This window comes from Erinaceus europaeus, chromosome 4, assembly GCF_950295315.1.
Source record: "Erinaceus europaeus chromosome 4, mEriEur2.1, whole genome shotgun sequence".
In the NCBI taxonomy this organism is placed as follows: Eukaryota; Metazoa; Chordata; class Mammalia; order Eulipotyphla; family Erinaceidae; genus Erinaceus; species Erinaceus europaeus.
The window spans coordinates 63,502,705-63,524,208 of NC_080165.1; the positions used below are offsets into that span (position 1 = coordinate 63,502,705).

Consider the following 21,504-nt stretch of genomic DNA (forward strand, 5'->3'; position numbering starts at 1 on the left):
CATAAATAACTTGGTAGAATACTAGGTACAATTAAAAAAAATCTTTCTATAAAAGTGTTGGTGGAGGGCAGAGGGTAGATAGCATAATGGCTATGCAAACAGACTCTCATGCCTGAAGCTCCAAAGTCCCAGGTTCAATCCCCTGCACATACCATAAGCCAGAGCTGAACAGTGCTCTGGTTAAAAATAAATAAATAAATAAATAAATAATGTTGGTGGAAATCAAATATTAGAGATGAGCTAACAGCACTTACTAAACACACACTAGGTAATAAAGCATGTATTTTTTTCTTATACATTTTATTTGATCATCATGACAAATGAAGTAGATATTACTATATACACAGAAAGATTAAGTTCCTTGTCCAAGGCCACACAGCTATTAAGTGTCTAAGTCAGAAGCTAAGCCTGCTTATATAGCTTTAAAATTCAGTCTTAGAGTTTACTACTCCAGAGTGACTTTTTTATTTGGAGAGAAAGAGAAGAAAGGAGGAGAGACATTATGGCACCAGAGTTTCCCCTTGTACCATCACTCCCATGTAGTGTTGGGGTTTGAACCTTGGTCAAGAGGATGGCAAGGCACGTAGCCTACCCTGTGAGCTATCCTTCAACTACCAAAGTTTATTGTCTCAATCAATGGATTATACAGAATATACAATTGTTTCTTTAGAGAAAACACTTAAATTCCTGAAAAATAAGCAAATCAATAAAGTAGCTAGGTGTGGTCATTATAGTTTCTGATTTCTGTTATTTTTTAATTGCCCTCGAATATTAACAACAGAATTAATAAACCAAAAATGGGTTCCCTTCTGACAATATTAAAACTCAAGTATTAAAGCAAGATTAGGTACTCTTCTAAGCATGTGGTGAGAGACAGAGAGGCTTTCATGACTATGAGGTCTACTCTGGCTTTAGTATAAGACACTTCAATTTCTTTTAGAAAGAGATGGGATGTAAATTATAGACAAAGAAAGCTAAATTTGGAATTGTAAAGTCCATCTCAGATCTCTGGAAAAGATATCATTAAAAACAAACACCTAATCCAAGGTTTACTCTGATGTATTCTACCAAATCAAAGATCTCTGGGCAAGGTGCACAGGGAGAGTACCAAGAGGTGGGGGATGTTTTAGGGTCCTAGTGCATGATGGTGGAAAAGGACCTAAGCTTGATATGAGAATGTTTCGTGAGCACTGACGTTCAGATGATAATGTTTACCCATGTGTCAGGAACTGCACTGTAAATCATTAACCCCCCAATATAATGATTAATAAAGCAAATATCATTTGTACCTTCTGTTTCTACCCCACCTTCTATATCCCCCCAACCTGTTAAGCTTTTTGCATATCAGTATATTTTAAATTTTGGTGTATATCAGAATCACTTAGGACTTGTTAAAATACGGGGTGTTCTGATTCAGTAAGTCTGGGTCAAGTCTATGGATCTGCATTTCTTCTTTGTAAATACGTTATTACTTTTTTTTTCCCTCCAGGGTTATTGCTGGGCTTGGTGCCTGCACCATGAATCTACCGCTCCTGGAGGCCATTTTTCCCCCTTTTGTTGCCCTTGTTGTTGTAGCCTCGTTGTGGTTATTATTATTGCCATTGTTGATGTTGTTCGTTGTTGAATAGCACAGAGAGAAATGGAGAGAGGAGGGGAAGACAGACAGGGGGAGAGAAAGACAGACACCTGCAGACCTGCTTCACTGCCTGTGAGGCAACTCCCCTGCAGGTGGGGAGCGGGGGGCTCATTATTACTTTTTATTATAGTTTATTTATTTGGTAGAGAAGGAGAGAAATCCAGAGGAAGAGATAAAAAGAGACACATGCTGCACTGCTTCACCATTTACAAAGCTTCACCCTGCAAGTAAGGACAGAGCCTTCAATGTGGGTCCTTGCATGTGGTAGCATGGGCGGTCAACTGAGTGTGCCACTCACTGCCCAGCCCTGAATCTGCATTTCTAGTATTCACAAGTGATAACAATGCTGCTGGTATAAGAACCATACTAAGAGGACCACTAGACTCGAGAATAGAGCAGCTACCTATTATATCGTCATATTATTCCAGATTCTCTGCCCTTCCAAGAAATATTTCAGCAGCCCAGGAGAAGCTGCAGTGGTTAAAGCATTGGTCTTATGAACATGAGGTCACTAGTTCCATCCTTAACATTACATGTTCCACAATGATTCTCTGGTTCTCTCTTACTTCCTCTCATTAACAAATAAATAATTTCTTATGAAAAAAATAATACTTTCAGAAGGGGAAAAAATAGCCAAAGCAAAACTTGTGCTACAAGAAAGAAATATTGTCATTATACACTCACCAAGAAAGGAAAATCTACAGTTTTTAAAGGATAGTCCTCTACCTAATAAGTTTGTTCTTCAACAAATACCTGAAGGTCCTCTAAAGAGAGAGCTCACTGGATAGGGTACCCACATTGTGATGTGTGTGACCCAAGTTTTAGTTACAACATAAGGTGCTGTGGTGTCTCTCCCTCTCTCAAGCTGAATAAAAAAGATGACTTGAGTGGTGAAATCATGCAGGTGCAGTGTTCCAGTTCCACACACATATAAATGCTTGATGAGGATGAGTCTTCAACATATCTTGACACTGCAAGAGCTGAAGTTACAGCAGTGATGAAAGATCAAGAGTCCTTGGCTTCATGAAATTTACTTCAGTGTGTAGTGGTAGGCAGGAAGCTGTACATTGTAATGTTCAGCTGTACATTTACAGCTATAAATGTGTACATTCTGCTAGCTGGCAATACACGCTTAAAGAAAAATAAGAGCACAGAATGGTTAGCATGAGGTGAAACCTGTTATTTACTCAGGTCAATTAGAAAAAAAAAATGAGCATGGGCTAAAAGACAGGAAAGGACAAGCCAGGAGGAGATGGTTCTAGAGGGAGGAAAAGACAAGTGCAAAGGCTCTGAGTTTGGAGCACTCTTGACATGTCTGAGAATTATTAATAGTAAAATAAAATGTTTAATGAGGAATATAAATATTAAAACAAAATGTTTTAATTGTTTATGGTTTGGGGGAGTCTTTTACTACTGTCATGGACTAATGAAAAAATTATTCGGAGCAGGCAAACATCATAACATTGGGAGGAAACAAAGAGAGCTTTCACCCATACATGTGCATAAAATTTTCCTTCTCCATTCTGGTACCACAATAGTTTAAGGACTCAAGCTCACATAAAATGTTAAGGGAAATGACAGCAGCTTCTTCTTCTTTTTTTCCCCCCCTTTTCTTTTCTTTTTTGTTTATTTTAATCTACTTTGCTGTCTGGGCAACTATTGAAGAGAGAAGTCCAGAAGTCTTTCAGGCTACAACCAGCAGAAATAAGGGTGTATTATGGCAGAAGTAAATAAGCAATGTTCCCGCCCCTATATATTCAAAACTCCCTTCAGCATTCACACGGATGGCTGGATGGCTTCTTACTGCAAAAGGCTATGGCTTCCTGCCCACACACTTACCCTGGCCAAGGTGCTCGTTTAATCCTTGTATTGATGAGGCTAGAATTTAAAAATCTATTAACTCCCGGGAAGCCATCCTCAGCCAATTTGGACAGGAGTGGTTAAACAGCAAAGAGCTCCCTCACCTCTCCCATAAAACAACTACAAGACATGCTCCTCACTGTCCCAGTGGGATTGGGTCTCAATTGTCAATAGTGGTAATCTATTATTTTATTTTATTTTATTTTATTTTATTTTATTTTATTTATTTGCTTATTTATTAAATAGAGACAGGGATAAATCAAGAGGGATGAGGAGGATAGAAAGGGAGAGACACTGGGAGTCGGGCAGTAGCACAGTGGGTTAAGCACAGGTGGCACAAAGGATCCCAGTTCGAGCCCCCAGCTCCCCATCTGCAGGGGAGTCACTTCACAGGCGGTGAAGCAGGTCTGCAGGTGTCTGTCTTTCTCTCTCCCTCTCTGTCTTCCCCTCCTCTCTACATTTCTCTCTGTCCTGTCCAACAACAACGACATCTGTAATAACTACAACAATAAAACAACAAGGGCAACAAAAGGGAATAAATATTTTTTTAACTAAAAAAAAAAAAAGAGAGAGAGGGTGAGACAACTACAACATTGCTTTACCACTTGTGAAGCTTTCCCCCCTGAAGGTAGGAAACCTCTTTAGCAAACCTAATAGTGACTCCCTTTCTTTCCATTTCTCATGTGTCCATTCCCCTAGTGATGCTTCTTGACTCACCTTCCAAACAAAATGCATTCACTGGAATCTTAGCACAGGATCTGCCTAGGGGAGGGGGACGGGCAGAGCGGAGGATACATAGCTAAGAAATGCCTTCTAACTAAAGGGTCACACATCACTATATGAGAATACTTCAATTTAAGCAATGCTTTTGTCTTACCACTGACTCAGTGATTTCTGTCACATACACATGAATACTCTTTCAAAGAATTCAATCTCTTTTTAAAAATCATTATTATTATTATTTAAATTTATTGGATAGGGACAGCAAGAAATTGAGAGGGTCGGGGGAGATAGAGAGGAAGAAAGAAAGAGAGAGAGATACGTATAACACTGCTTGACCACTTGCAGAGCTTTTCCCCTACAGGTGGGAACCAGGGGCTGGAACCTAGGTCCTTGCACATTGTTACATGTGTGCTCAACCAGGTGCGCCACCAACTGGACCCAGTATTCTATTTCCATAGTCAAATTATTTCTTCTAATAGGTCAAGTTTTTTGCAAATATTTTATCAAATGATTTATAAGCAGCTGTAACTTGTAGTTACTGCAAAAATGATGATGTCTTACAATTTCTTGACTGGGAATTTTTAAGACATTCAGAATGGAATTTATTCCTTTACCTACAATAATAAAACCTGTATGTTAAATATAAGCTTATGAGGACTGTTACTGTTTTCTTCAAGTTTACTAACCGAACATGGATTAGCAATATTTTTTCTTCCTTATTAAGAGCTTTGTGAAAAAAAAAAAAAAGTCAGGATTTGTAAAAAAAAAAAAAAAAGTCAGATGTCAGGCTCAGGCAAAAACTAATAAAGTCATGGGCCCTTTGGAACATACCTAAAATAGATCTACTAGCTATTTCCAAAATGGAGACTCCAAATCTTTATCTGCAATATTCCAGCCTTTAGGTTCATGATTAATCAACAATTTGTATGGCTTTATATGTTAACGCTTTTTTCAGCCACCAGGTTCCAGATGCTAACATCTGGATACCAACCGGACTTCCCTGGACAGATGACCCCAGCAATGTTTCCTGGAGCTCTGCTTCCTGAGTGCTTTGCCCCACTAGGGAAAGAGAGAGATGGGCTAGGAGTATGGATCAACCTGCCAACACCCATGTTCAGTGGAGAAACAATTACAGAAGCCAGACCTTCCACCTTCTGCACCCCATAATGACACTGGGTCCATACTCCCAGGGGTTTAAAGAACAGGAAAGCTGTCGGGAGAGGATGGGATACAGAGCTCTGGTGGTGGGAATTGTACCACTCTTATCCTATGTTTTTATCAGTGTTTCCATTTTATAAATAAAAAAAATTTAAAAATAACTTCAAGGTCATCATCCTATGCAATTTCACAGCTCTAAATTGAATATTTATGTTCTGTATATATATATATATATATATATGTATTCTTGTTTATAGCTACAGTCATCTTTAAGTTGAATATATTTTTAATGTTACATCTAGTAATTTAATTTTTAATTGGCTACAAGATACCTCACCAAAATTGTGTGCCAGCTTTTTCAAGTGTGCAATCCACCTTTGAAACCAACTCCCACTGCACTGAAAGAAACAACTATGGCCCTGTGGTATGTTTTCCTAACTCGCTCTTCCCCCCCCCTCTCTCTCTCTCTCTCTCTCTCTCTCTCTCTCTCTATATATATATATATATATATATATATATATATATATATATGTCAGCCTGGCATGCTAAAACCCTAACAATGATAAAAAATAAATATGAAGAAAAATCACAAAAGTCAGAAATGTAGCATTATTAGGAGATTCAGTGTAGTAGACAGTGGAGTGAAACACAGGTACATGTCTATAAATAATATATTTATTGAAGTAAATTGTGACCAGAAGGTAAACAGATCTGTGGAAGCCAATTTTTTTTTTTTTAATAATTCAGTAGTGACCAGGGTTTTCCACTTAAAGTCAGTGTAACTGTTTCCTGGCAGGCATGTTTTGGTGAATGTTAAGCAGGATTAGATTTACTAAGTCAAATGGAGGACACACTTTAGTTGAACAGTTTAGATTACCTAATTTACTGAACAGAAGAGTATCACAGAACAAATGACACTAAAACTTTCATATCTGGGAATATTAACATTTACTTTGGAAATAATTATACATGTGTAGGAAATTGAAAAGAGTGTAAAAAATGGTTCTGTATATATCTCATTCAGGTTTTCCAAAATGGCTACATAGCACTTAACTATAGCATATCACTGAGAGCAGGACACTGACATTGACCTAGTAACTATCATTGTAAAGCAAGATAGAGAACTACACAGTGGTTGATAATTGACCAGAGAAAGAAAGAGGGAGAGAAACCACAGCTTTGTCAGTGCGATAGTTTCCCCCATGTGGTATAGCAGAGGCTTAAACTTTGGCTCTGAGCATGATAAAAGCAGGCATCCTACTAGGTGAGCTATCTCATTAACACCCCCCCCCCTTCTTTCTAATATCTTCTTTAAATCTCCTTCTCTCATAGGCATGCCGGAGACTAATTCTCTTCGTTTCCCATTGTGGGTAAATATCTTTACTTTCCCTTTACTCTTGAAGAAGAATCACAATGAGTATAGGATTCAAGGGTGACAGTTCTTTTCTTTCAGTACATGAGACTATCTTGATATTTTGTTTCTAGACTCCCAAGTTTTCTGAAGAGAAATCTAGTAAATAATGATCAAATAATAATAAAAAAAAAATGTTCCACAACAATGAACCAGGACAGGAGCTCAGAAAAAATTCCAAGCAAGCCAGAGCAACAATGAATGAAGAAAGCATTCAAACATTAATTGATGTTTGAATCACAGGAGTGAGGAAAGCTTTTGAGGTATAACAGAAATAAGGAAATAACAAATGAAATCCTGAAAGAAAACATGGGTTATCTTGAGATAATCAAAGAACTAAAAGCTGAAATAGCTGAGCTAAGAGTCCAGCTAGCAGAACAAGCTAATACTGTAATTGAACATGGAAGAAAAAAAAAACTGAACTAAAGAATGAAGTTGAAGGAAGGGAGGCAGAAAACAGAATTAGCCAGATCAGGGACAAATTAGAGAGAACTAAGACACATCATAGTTATAGTGGAAAGAAGTAAGGATAAAGAAAGTATCCTGAAGGCTGCAGAGGAAAATAAAAGTCACATACAGAGGAAAACCTATAAAACTATTAGCAAACTTCTCCACATAATTTATATTATTACTTCTCTGTAAGAAAAATATCATTTGGGAGTCAGGCTGTAGTGCAGCGGGTTAAGCACAGGTGGCGCAAAGCGCAGGGACTGATGTAAGGATCCCGGATAGAGCCCTGGCTCCTCACCTGCAGGGAAGTCCCTTCACAAGTGGTGAAGCAGGTCTGCAGGTGTCTATCTTTCTCTCCCCCTCTCTGTCTTCCCCCTCCTCTCTCCATTTCTCTCTGTCCTAACAATGAAGACATCAATAATAACTACAACAATAAAACAACAAGGGGAACAAAAGGGAATAAATAAATAAATCAATAAATAAATAAATAAAATTAAAAAAAGAAAAACATCATTTATCTCACTGTTTTCAGATTATTTCTTTGCTTTTAGTTTTCTAAAGTTTTACTGTGATTGTCTTGGAATGAACTTCATTTATTTTTTTTAAGTACATGTTGTTTGTGGCTTTCTTAGTTTCCAAAATCTAAATATGCCTCTTGCCAAATTGGGGAAATTTTCAGTAATAATCTCTTTGAATACTATTCTCCACTGCTTTCTCTCTATTCTTCATTGGGATTCTGATGACAGGAATATTAGATCCTTAACAATAATTCTCAGAGTCCCTAGTGGTATGTTCTTTCTTTTTTTTTTTTTTTTTTTTACCTTTTTCAGTGTTTTCTGTTTTGTTTTATCCATAGAGATATTTCCATTATTTCTATTTTCAAATTCATTGGTTATTTCCTCTTATATTGCCATTGTTAATAAACCTGTCTACTATATTTTTAATATCAGTGGTCATAATTTCTACTTCTTAAAACATTTCCATTTGATTTTTCTTTGGATAACTCTTTTTTCTAAGAATTTATATCTTTTTGTTTGTTTCAAGAATGTTTCTAACTGCTTGTTGTACATAAAAGGTCTAAAGTGGTGGGTAGGATGGGATGAGACACAGTCTTTCAGTAGTGGTGTTTATGTACACTCCTATTAACTTGTAGATATATATATATATATATATCACTATTTAATTAACATGAGAGGGGAAAATTGATTGAATGTCACAAACTTTTTAATGCACAAACCATAGGCTAAGTCTTTGAAATGTTGACTCTCCTAAAAGCTTAGACCAGGGAGAACAGAACCAACTGGTGGCGTTACTATAAGACACAGCTATATATAAATAATGTCAAAGGACATAAATTATGGTGATGTTGTGTATGATACAGCAAATCCTAACAATGGAATTTTCTAAGTTAAACCAGTTGCCAAATAATTTGATTACAGCATTAACTATCTATTGCCTTCTTAAACCCTAAGACAGCAAGAACTTCCTGCTTCTTCTATAGAGCCAATATTCCCCCAGTCCTAGAACCTCTAGGATGGAGCTCACTTTACTGACTGTTTCTCTCAATTCATACCAAATGATATTGCATCTACTGATGCCAACCTAATCAATGCAAGGAGTACCACCTTGGCGTGCTTCACTTCAGACTGTGTCCAGAGACGTCAGGCATGGAATGTCAAATCTTCAGCCTCATAAAGACACCATAAAGTTCCTAATGAAATAGTTTCTACTTAGACATAGATATCCTCCTCACTCCTCACCTACTTCCTATCACACTTCCCTTAGTCACTCCAAAGCTAACCGTATCAAAGTAAGGATTACAAAAGCTGAGTAAGGACAAGAGACTGATATATTTTAACAATGACTCTTTTTTAGTCACTATCAGGTCACCCCATCAGCTGGGGCCCTAGTTGGAGAGTCTTGAGATTTCCAAACAGACATGATGGGCCTAGACCACGAATAAATCCCTCTCTCCATTGTTACTGGTCTCATCTCTATCAGGAACAACACAATAGACCCCTCTGTGGGCCCCCATAGGACCTTGCCTTCAACGTGGATCAACAACGGAAGAGAATGTTCCATCCTCTGAAGGAAGGCTGGACAACATACTCTATGTTCCACCTGAGGAAGATGGGTCTTGAAATTGGGGCAGCCTGGAACATGCCTACTCATGACCACAGAATGTGAGCTAAGAGCTACAGGGATGCAGAGGTCACATAAGCTCCTAAGCTGAACATGGGTCCCAGAGCAGATCAAATCGATGGGGTTTACATTCAACAATAACTAAACACCTTTCCCATATTTGGGAGCTACTGTCTTCCCTGATCTGGCTTTCTAGCCCTTTATCCAGCCATGACATCATCTCCCCAAACAATAACTTGGATCTACCTGCATATCAGATGTCAGACTAGGAAAAAAAAAAACTAGTATAGTCATGGGCCCTTTGAAATATAACTAAAATAGGCCTACTAGCTATCTACAAAACGGAGACCCCAAATCTTAATCTGCAATATTCCAGCCTTTAAGTTCAAAAGTCAACAATTTGTTTGCCTTATATGTTAACTCTTCTTTCAGCCGCCAGGTTCCAGATGCTACTATGAAACCAACCAGACTTCCCTGGACAGACAACTCCACTAATGTGCCCTGCAGCCCCACTTCCCCAGAGCCCCACCCACTAGGGAAAGAAAGAGACAGGCTGGGAGTATGGATCGACCTGTCAATGCCCATGTTCAGCAGAGAAGCAATTACAGAAGCTAGAACTTCTACCTTCTGTTCCCCATAATGACCCTGGGTCTATACTCCCAGAGGGATAAAGAATAGGAAAGCTATCAGGGGAAGGGACAAGATATGGAGTTCTAGTGGTGGGAATTATGTGAAGTTGTACCCCTCTTATCCTATGGTTTTTGTCAGTGTCTCCTTCCTATAAATAAAAATTTAGGAAAAAAAAAAAGGTTTAAAGTAACTTTGGCCTTAGGTGATTTAACACAACTGAATTAAAAGGTCATGAAAGATAAACTATATAAAGAATAACAAAAATAAGCAACAAAAACACTTTAGTTAATCCCCCAATAAAGAAATAATAATAATAATAATAATAAAAGCTGGAAGTCGGGCTGTAGCGCAGCGGGTTAAGTGCAGGTGGCGCAAAGCGCAAGGACCGGCGTAAGAATCCTGGTTCAAGCCCCCAGCTCCCCACCTGCAGGGGAGTTGCTTCACAAGTGGTGAAGCAGGTCTGCAGGTGTCTATCTTTCTCTCCCTCTCTCTGTCTTCCCCCATCTCTCTCCATTTCTCTCTGTCCTATTCAACAACGATGACAACAACAATAACTACAACACGAAAACAAGAAGGGCAACAAAAGGGGATAAATAAATAAAATAAATATTTAAAAAATATATTAAAAAAAGATTTAGGAAAAAATGGAACATAAAAATACTATTTTAAGACAGGCAAAAAGGGAGACATTTCTTATTGATAAAGGAGATTATCTTCTTAAATATATTATTTATTTTATAATAAAAGAAATACAGAGAGAAAGAAACAGAGAGAAAAAGACCACAGCACTGCTTAGGTCTGGCTTATAGTGGCACTGAGGATTGAACCTGGGACCTCAGAGCCTCCAGAATAAAAGACTTTTGCGTAACCATTATGCTGTCTCCTCAGCCCCAAAGAAGCTATCTTTTATCATTAACTGGATAAAAATAAACACCTAGACTAAAAAATATTCTAGCTTGCCATGTTTAAAATCTTGTCATCACCAGGTTGTATGTTTTTGTCAAATCAGTAAAAGGAACAAACTCCCAACCTTTATCAATCTTTAGTTCTATGAGATAGAGATTTACAGCCAATCTTGGATGGACCTTTAAAAATTCATGCTAAGTGAAATAAGGCAGAAACAGAAGGATGAATATGGGATGATCTCACTCTCAGGCAGAAATTGAAAAACAAGATCAGAAAATAAAACACAAGTAGAAAATGAACTAGAATTGGTATAGTGCACCAAAGTAAAAGACTCTGGGATTAGTGGGTGGGGAGAATACAGATCCAAGAAGGATGACAGAGGACCTAGTGGGGGTTGTATTGTTATATGGAAAACTGGGAAATGTTATGCATGTACAAACTATTGTATTTACTGTTGAATGTAAAACATTAATTCCCCAATAAAGAAATTTAAAAGAAGAAGAAGAAATAAGATGAGAAATGGTCATTATTGATTTATCAAATAAAGTAGTAGCTGCCTTTGATGATAGTAATTTCAGAGGATTGAGGGGTCAAAAGCTGAAAGGATCAGACTTCCAGAGAAAAAGTAGAGTAGAAAAGACAGCAAAGCATTTTAAAGCAATTTTCTATAAAGGGGAAGAGAGAAAAGCGGCAATAGTGGAAGGAATGGGCTCAAAATAGTAGAAAGTGTCAGTAATGGGAGGAAAAACCAAACAGCCATGAACCAGAAACTAAGGTTTCTTTCCTGAAGACCTTTTGCAGACTTCAGAACAAAAGATACAATAAGATCAGCTATGTGAAAATAGACATTATCGGGAGTCGGGCTGTAGCACAGCGGGTTAAGCGCAGGTGGCGCAAAGCACAAGGACCGGCATAAGGATCCCGGTTCAAACCCCGGCTCCCCACCTGCAGGGGAGTCGCTTCACAGGCAGTGAAGCAGGTCTGCAGGTGTCTGTCTTTCTCTCCTCCTCTCTGTCTTCCCCTCCTCTCTCCATTTCTCTATGTCCTATCCAACAATGACAACAACAATAATAACTACAACAATAAAACAACAAGGGCAACAAAAGGGAATAAATAAATAAAATAAATATTAAAAAAACATAAAAAAAAGAAAATAGACATTACCAAAATGATTACTGTAAGAAGCAGCATATTAGAAATGTGTGGCATTCAAAGAAAACTGAATGTAATCTAAAGAGAAGTTGTTGGATTGTGACTACAACTAAAATAATTTAAACCTACTCAACCGCACTATGGCCACAGTGAAGAGAGAATGTATTAAAAGAGAAAGGCCTGGTTTTAACAAGATTTATAAAACAGGAGTCTGAAGGACAAAATTCAGCAACACATTTTCAGCAAAATCTGTGGGAAAGAGTACTCAAATTAGGGGGCTTGAAAATTACATCTATTTAACAAACACAGCTTTCATTTTAAATTTAAAGACAGATCTTGGGATTAATAGGCCATTAAAATCACCCAAATGGCAGACGACCTCACCAGTATGTCCTGGAACCCCACCTCTCCAGAGCCCTACCTCACTAGGGAAAGACAGAAACAGGCTGGAAGTACGGATCAACCTGCCAATGTCCATGTCCAGTGGAGAGCAATTAGAGAAGCCAGACCTCACACCTTCTGCACCCTATACAGATATTTCATCCATACTCTCGAGGGATAAACAATAGGGAAACTTCCTATGGATGGGGATGGGATACAAACTCTGGTGGAGAGAATTGTATGGAATTGTACCCCTCTTGTCACATAATCTTGTCATTATTAAATCATTAATAAAATAAATTTTTAAAAATTCACCCAAATGATTTCAGGATTGGAGAGCAACCTTACTTTCCATATAAATTCCCAATGAAAGGAAAATATGCTCATCAAAATACTTGAGAAGCTGGTATGACAGTTCACTTGGGAGGGTACTTGCTTTGCCTACACAGTACCCAGGTTCAAACCCTCAGTATACCACATGGGATTATTACAGCACCTGGGGAAGCCTTAGTGCTACGGAGTTTCTTCCTCTTTTTTTCTTTCTTTCTTTCTTCCTGCCTTCCCTTCTTCCTTTCTCTCTCTCCCTCTCTCTCTCTCTCTCTCTCTCTCCTTTCTTTCCTTCTCTTTCTTTCTTCTAGGATTATTGCTGGGGCTTGGTGCAACAAATTCACTACTCCTGAGACCTTTTATTTCCATTTTATTGGATAGGATAGAGGGAAATTGAGAGAGGAGAAGGAGATAGAGAGGAAGACAGAAAGACAGACATCTGAGCACCTGCTTCACCAGTTGTGAAGCACCCCCCTGCAAGTGGGAAGTCAGAGATTCATACTCAGATCCTTACACTGGTCCTTGCTTTTACTACTATGTTCACTTAACCAGGTGCACTACCAACTGGCCCCCTCTTTCTCCCTTTCTATCTGAAATATCCATCCCAGAGCAGTGAAGCCCCCAAAACAACAGTAACAAAGAAATTGAATGTCTATCTCAAGGAGATTTCACCAAGATGTACAAATAAAAGTATATATTGATGTATTTGGCATCCCGAAGTGAGCTTGGTGCTAGTATTAAGAAGTATGAAATCATCTGGATATTTAGAAATAGAAGGACCCTATATAGAAGTAATGTAGTCATTATACTGAGGCAGAGCTGAATCAACCACTGTTAAGAATCCCAGGTGTCACTCACACCAGGCCTTTAGTTCATCTAACCATATTTTTGAAACACAAAACTGTGAAAAAAGCACATAGATTCATCAGAATAGACAGCCATATGAGACTCTGCCACTACTAACCATGCAATGCTGAACAGTGTCAGTTAGTCTCTCTGATCCCCAAAGATTCTATATATCTTTTTTTCTAACAGGAGTGGTAACTATATTGTCAGCCTCACCAAATTGCTTTTGAGGCTCAGAATCTAAAACAAACAGTTATATGAGTAGAGGTATTAATGTTATCATTACATGCCCTGCAGTCTGAGTATATAATTGATATAGTGAAGTGCATTACCACAATGATCTGAGAATTGAAGACAAGATGAAAAACCACTAACCCACTGAACAAAATACAGGAAATCCTACCTCTCAGCAACTGGTTTGGCAATGTTTTCAAAAACGATCTCTTGGTTTGCATCTTGATCAAAAATCCTTTGAAATCTGCAAATGTGAAGACAGTAATTATTTAAAAGCTGCGTCTTCAAACACTATTGGATTAGTAGATATTTTTTCCCTAGAAGCCTTAAACATTACCCATATTTACATCATGAAGCTTACCTAACCTTGCTCAACGTTTGCCCTGTCGCCCTGACCACAATGCACTTTTATACCCCCTTACACAAATGGTGGGTAAACAGTATTGCTTTGACAAGATCTGCATAATAAATCGCTATGAAAAACTGCAGCAGCTTTGAAGCAAGTAATAAACTGTTTTTCGGGTTTGTTTTGTTTTGTTTGTTTTTTAGCTTTCAAGAGGGACAGTGTCTACAAACTCAAATCTAGATAGGTGAATGGAATGGAAACCCAAGAACAGAAAGTAAATAGTCTGTAAAAACAAAAAAAAAAAAAAAAAGAGCACAGCTGTGAAATGTATGATCATTGAACTCTAATTTAAAATTTCTGAGCTGAAGTTTATTTTCCATTTATTAGAGATTGCATTCTGTCATTCATTTAACCTGCAGGGCAGTTCTGTCCCATTTTGCTACTAATATACGTCAAAAGTTAAAGATAGACCTAGCGCAGCTTCCCCAGAGACACACCTTACTAGGGAAAGAGAGAGGCAGACTGGGAGTATGGACCAACCTTAGTCAATGCCCATGTTCAGCTGGGAAGCAATTACAGAAGCCAGACCTTCTACCTTCTGCAACCCTCAATGACCCTGGGTCCATGCTCCCAGAGGGCTAGAGAATGGAAAAGCTATCATGGGAGGGGGTGGGTTATGGAGATTGGGTGGTGGGAATTGTGTGGAGTTGTACCCCTCCTACCTTATGTTTCTGTTCATTAATCCTTTCTTAAATAAAAAAATTAAAAAAAAGATAGACCTATCTTATAATGAGAAGTCTTCAGATTGGCAAATCTAAAGCAATGGAAAGGGAGACTGGTATCAACTTTTTTCTTATAGCAGTGGTGTCTAAACTTGTTTTTTGTTTTTGTTTTTGTTTGCCACCAGAGTTATTGTCGAAGCTCAGTGCCTGTACAATCTACTGCTCCTCTACTTTTTATTTATTTTTTATTTGATAGGACAGAGAGAAATAGAGAGAGGGAAGGTAAACAGAAAGGGAGAGAGAAAGAGAGATACCTGCACACCTGCTTTGCTGCTTGTGAATTGTCCCCCTGCAGGTATGGAGTGGAAGCTTGAACCAAAATCCTCATGCATGGTAATGAGGGCACTTAACCCAGTGTGCCACTTGGCCCCAGCCCCTGAACTTGGTTTTGCACAGGATCATTAGCACAGACAAATATCTGGCATTGGAGTGATACAACCTGTTCTTATACAGCTTGGTAAGCTGATACCAGCAGCTTTAAAACATTAAACCATTATGGAGAAAAAGACAATGCACAAGCATATGAGGCAGGCAATACCCTAACTCTTCCTGCAAAATGTAAAGATGTTAATTGCATATTTAAAATTTTGAGGGGAGGACTAGGAGTGGCTCTCACCCAGTGACATGCACTAATTACCAAGCATGAGGGCCTGGGTTCAAGTTCCTGGTTCCCAACTGCATGGCATGGGGCCATGGGGATGAGAGTAGGAGGTTTTATGAGTGGTGAAACAGTGCTGTAGATGTCTCTCTCTCTCTCTCTCCTTATAAAAAAAAAAGACCCCTGGGAGCAATGGGTTCATCATGCAGGTATCAGGGGGCCGAGCCAAGGTGGCAACTCAGAGACAACACCTGGCCTGAGCTCTGGGAGGAGGCTGCTTCAAAAGTGGTTGAGAAAAATTAGCTGTTGCTGCTTTTTCCACTGATAGGTGATTGGGTGTGCTACACATTGTAGGAGGAACTTGCTTCTCTCTCTCTGTTCTCCACTTCTGTTTTACTTTCCTTAAAGCTAATCTGAAAAATCTTTTTCCTTTCACTGATTTTTTTTTATTTTTCTTTTTTATTCACTGGCACTCATTTGTGAATTATCTTGTAGAAAAAGTCTGACTCAGAATGCTCTCTCTCTCTCTCTCTCTCTCTCTCCCTGTGTCTCTCATCATGCAGCCAGTGAATAACCCTGGTGGTAAAAATAAATAAATAAATAAATGTTTTCAAGGATGGGAAAGAGCTCACCTAGTAAAATATGGACTTGGAGGGCCCAGGCTCAAACCTCAGCACCATGTGAGAGCAGCAGAATTCCCATAGAACTAGTGGAGTGCCATGAATAGTGGAGTGGTGCTGTGGTGTCTCTCCTTCTCTTGTTCACTGTCTCCCTTTCTCCATTTAAAAATATTTAAAGGGTAGGGGTCAGGTGGTGGCACACCTACTTGAGTACACATGTTACAAGGAACCAGGTTCAAGTCTCTGGTCCCCATCTGCAGGGGGATAGCTTCATTTGTGATAAAGCAGTCTACAGGTGTCTCTTTTTCTCTCTTGCTCTCTATCTCCCCTTCCCTTCTCAATTTTTGGCTGTCTCTATCCAATAAAGAATTAATGAATGAATGAATGAATGAATGAATGAATGAATGAATGAAAATAATTTTTTAAAAATATATTTGAGGGATGAAAAAAATTGACCCAGAAATATTTCTGGGTGTTGTGAGATGCCAACATTACACATACAAAAAGGTTTCAAAATTTAAGTGAGAATAGGTAAAAAGAAACCTTTCAAACAAGTATCCCAAGCACCTTTCAGAATGGTATAGGAAACTTTGGTCTATGTGTCTGCCTATGCAACTGAATAGGGCACATGTTCAAATATATGCAATTATCATACAGACTACATTAAAGATGGTAGTGTTTTTACTGTTGTGAAGTTCAGAGAGATGTCTAAAGTTGTACTGAAAATGTAAGATGGAATAAAGTTCATCACTGTTTTGTTTGGTTTGATTTTTTTGCCTGGCGCATCACTCAACTCTGGCTATTATTGATAGTTCCAGGGATCAAATCTGGGACATCTCTCACATACAAGTGTTGTGAACTAACACTGTGATATCTTCTTGGCCCAAAATTCATGGTTTTTAACCAACATTATTAGCCTTTATTTTCAAGAAAGAAGCATATGACCAAAAAAAGGTGATCTTGGGATATGATCTTAGATACAGAAAAAGACCTCTTTCAACTTGGGTAACAGTAGTAAAAATGACAACTTGAATTTCTTTTTTTATTGATTCTTTTTTTATTTCAGAGAGGGACTTTTTATTTATTTATTTATTTTCCCTTTTGCTGCCCTTGTTGTTTTATTGTTGTAGTTATTATTGTTGTTGTTATTGATGTTGTGGTTGTTGATTACGACAGACAGAAATGGAGAGAGGAGTGGAAGACAGAGAGAGGGAGAGAAAGACAGACACCTGCAGACCTGCTTCACCGCCTGTGAAGCAACTCCCCTACAAGTGGGGAGCCGGGGGCTTGAACCAGGATCCTTATGATGGCCCTTGCGCTTTGCACCATGTGCGCATAACCTGCTGCGCTACCACCCAACTCCTGACAACTTGAATTTTATCTCTGCTCTGGCTCCTGTGTCATTCTGCAGACAAGATTATACTTTAGATAACAATATTTACTGAGGAGTGGCGGAAAGGTAAATGGAAACCCAGTAGACTGTGACATCTTAGAAGCCGAGTGAAGAAAATACTTCAGGGGATGGGACGATAGAGTGGTCATCTGTATCAGTGATCTGTGGCAATAACAGCATGAGAACTGAAAATGACCACTATCGGATTTAGCAAATAGATAAACAATAACATAACACAAAATACACGACTGTTTGTGTCTCTTCAGAGCATTGCCTACTCTCATGTCTGAGAACTTGCCAAGCATGCTTAAAGAGAAAGATAAGAAGTCTTTTTTTTTTTTACCAAGTCAGTGAGTGATGCCTAAGTGAATCAATTAGCCACTTACTTAAGTAACAGGAATTATATCTACCTCCTGCTCAAGTACAGAGAGGGCAGGTATTACAACAAATCATATAAAATGCATTAATATCAATTATCCTCATCTCCAAACATTTTAACACAATATTGATGCACAAGAGCTTATAAAGGCATCATGACCATCAATCTTCTGAAAACCACTGAAGAACAAAACAGTATCATGAGAGTTTAGCAAGTTCAATCTTGTTTTACAGAGAGGAGAAGCTGAGGCCCACAGAGATAAAGTAATTTACTTATGAACCTGGAACTAACCAATAATATATCTTATATGGAATTCTCTAAACTGTATTTCAAACTCTGCATATTCTGGTGTCTTCTTACCCCCAGTTTTTTCTTCCTCATGTCAGTAAATGACAACTCCATCCCTCTAAACACCTAACCCCACACTTTCTGGCATCCTTGATGGTTCTTCCCATTACCTTTCATGACTAACCCTTCAGAAAATTCTGTCATTTCTGACCTTCAAAATGTAACCAGAATCCAACTCTTTCTCAGCATTTCTGCTTGCTACTCCCCTACCCCAAGTTACCAAAATTTACTGTCTTACCATATAGCTTGCCTGGTCTCTCTAGCCACTTACAGTACATTTTCCACATGTCTGCAAAAATGATTCTGCTAAAACATAAATGAGATGATTTCACTCTTCAGTCTGAGGTCCTCCACCATCTCCCAAGGCACTTTGGAAAAACCTTCTTTTTCTTTTTTTTTGCCCCCAAATGCTTTACAATGTCTTGTTTTCTGTAGCTGAGACTTCACCTCTGTGGTTTGACTTAGGGAGAGAGAGAGGGAGAAAGAGAGAGAGAGAGAAAGAGAGAAAGAGAGAGAGCAAACTATCACATCTCAATGCAGTAAAGACCAGGCTTAGACCTGGGTTGTGCACATGGCAAAGCAGGTATACTATCCAGGTGAGCTATCTTGCTAACCCACCTTATACTGTCTTTATTTTTTTATTTATTTAAAAAAGGAGACATTAACAAAACCATAGGACAAGAGGGGTACAACTCCACACAATTCCCACCACCAGATCTCCATATTCCATCCCCTCCCCTGATAGCTTCCCTATTCTTTATCCCTCTGGGAGTATGGACCCAGGATCATTATGGGGTGCAGAAGGTGGAAGGTCTGGCTTCTTTAATTGCTTCCCTGCTGAACATGGGTGTTGGCAGGTCTATCCATACTCCCATCCTGCCTCTCTCTTTCCCTAGTAGGGTGGGGCTCTGGGGAAGTGGAGCTCCAGGACACATTGGTGGGGTCATCAGTCCAGGGAAGTCTTTTAATGCTCTGTATTATCTGGACACTTTGCTGCTCCGTCAACCTACTCTCTACTCCCTTTCTTAAACTACTTCAGCCACATGGATTCTTTCACTATTCTTCAAACAAACCAGACACTCTCCTTGCTCTGGCTCTTTCCTTGGACTAGAATCCCCATCCCTTAAATATTTGAGTGCCTGACTTCCTCACCTCCTTCAAGTCTCAGCTCAAATGTCACATGCCTTCCCCAACTGCTCTGTGAAATATTGTATCCACTCCTCCACTGGCTGACCCTCACCCCAGCACTCCTTACTCCCCTTTCCTTGACTTACTTTCTTTATGACACACATTTTTTTTCTTACTGATCTGCTTGTTCATCTCCACCTACTAAAATGTAAGCATAAAAGCAGGAACTCTCTTACATTCCCTGCTGTGCTACTACAGATTAAAAAAACATCTACTGGGTAGTCAACAAATATCCATGGATTTAATGAAGTTGTTTTTTTTTTTTTGAGATAATAGTCTTTAAATACTTATCCCTGGAGAAGTGTATAATGTTTAATTAATTTCTTTAGTTAAAAAGCTAAAAGCAGAGCCAGAAACAAAGCCCTGGAAGTGAGTGAGCTCAGGAGTCTGGGTTCAAGGCCCAGAACTGTATAGGACTGTGATAGCACTAGAAGTTCTGGTGCTATGGTGGCTCTCCTCTTCTCTATCTGAAATTTTAAAAGAATGAAAAAAAAAAAAAAAACCTCAGTTCAGATATAATAGAATTGCACATGAATGAGCCCTCAACACTGCAAAAAGAAAGATAACATCAATATTTTTTATTCAAAGATTTAGGGAAAAAATGATTAGAGCTTTAAAAGAAGCAAATGACACATTTTCAATAAGGCCATGTGTTAAATGAACTATAAGAAGAAAAAAATACTTTGGAAAGGGATGATAGAGAGACATATTTAATTGTTCCTGAATCAGAGTTATGTTGAGTAAAATTTATTAGCAAATTGAGGATATTTATGTAGAGAAAGGTCTGATCAGTTTTCAAGAAGTCGTAACTACTGTATTATGTAGCAAACATTTACCAGTATTACCAGTATGGCCCTTTCAGATAAAGTCGCATACTAGAAGGCTAGTCTATAGGAGATGGAATGAAGAGCAGTGGGGAGTCAAGTTGACATGGTGAAAACTACCAATTCTGCTTGTAATTTTTTTTTGTTTGTTTGTTTGGTTGGCTTTTTTTAAATTTATTTCTTTATTGGGAAATTAATGTTTTACATTCAACAGTAAATATAATAGTTTGTACATGCATAACATTCCCCAGTTTCCCATTTAACAATACAACCCCCACTTTGTCATCTATCATCCTTCATGGACCTGTATTCTCCTCAACCACCCACCCCAGAGTCTTTTACTTTGGTGCGATACTTTGTTTTTTTTATTTTTTATTTTTTTGCCTCCAGGGTTATTGCTGGGGCTCGGTGTCTGCACTACAAATCCACTGCTCCTGGAGGCTATTTTTCCCATTTTGTTGCCCTTGTTGTTGTGCTTGTTGTAGTTGTTATTGTTGTCATAGCTGTTGTTGTTGGATAGGACAGAAAGAAATGGAGAGAGGAGGGGAAGACAGAGAGAGGAGGAGAGAAAGACACCTGCAGACCTGCTTCACCACTTGCGAAGCGACTACCCTGCAGGTGGGGAGCCGGGGATCAAACCCTTACGCTGGTCCTTGCGTTTTGTGCCATGTGCACTTAACCTGCTGCGCTACTGCCAGACTTCCTCTGCTTGTAATTTGTAACCATTTTATTTATTTACTTACCTACTTGCTTGCTTGCTTGCTTTACTTACTTTACTTACTTACTTATTTGATGAGAGCACTGCCCAGGCCTGCCTATGAGTGATGCCAAGGATCAAGCCTGGGACCTCTCAAAAACAAGGCCTGTGTGCTACCTCTGTGCATCTGCCTAATCCTTTGCTTACATTTGTAAAGGAGGCACAAGACTCAGAAGATAAAGTGATAGTGAAGGGAGAGAAATGTATGTATGAGAAATGGTAGAGTTTTAAACAGCCGAAAATAATTTATGAGATAAAAATTACGTGTAAGGGGGCCGGGCAGTAGCATAGCGGGATAAGCACACATGGCCACTCAAAGATACCGGTTCTAGTCTCGGCTCCCCACCTGTAGGGGGCATTGCTTCATGAGCAGTGAAGCAGGTCTGTAGGTGTCTTTCTCCCCCCTCTGTTTT

At 38.8% G+C, this 21,504-nt stretch overlaps 1 protein-coding gene across 1 annotated transcript in view; it reads right to left on the minus strand.

Moving 5' to 3' along the window:
* The window catches only part of KIF6 (kinesin family member 6), a 538,059-nt gene that overhangs the window by 509,907 nt on the left and 6,648 nt on the right, over positions 1–21,504 (minus strand). Inside the window, exon 3 of the mRNA XM_060189745.1 lies at positions 14,026–14,100. Within this exon, the coding sequence (XP_060045728.1) occupies positions 14,026–14,100 (75 nt within the window). The remainder of the gene's footprint in view (positions 1–14,025; positions 14,101–21,504) is intronic.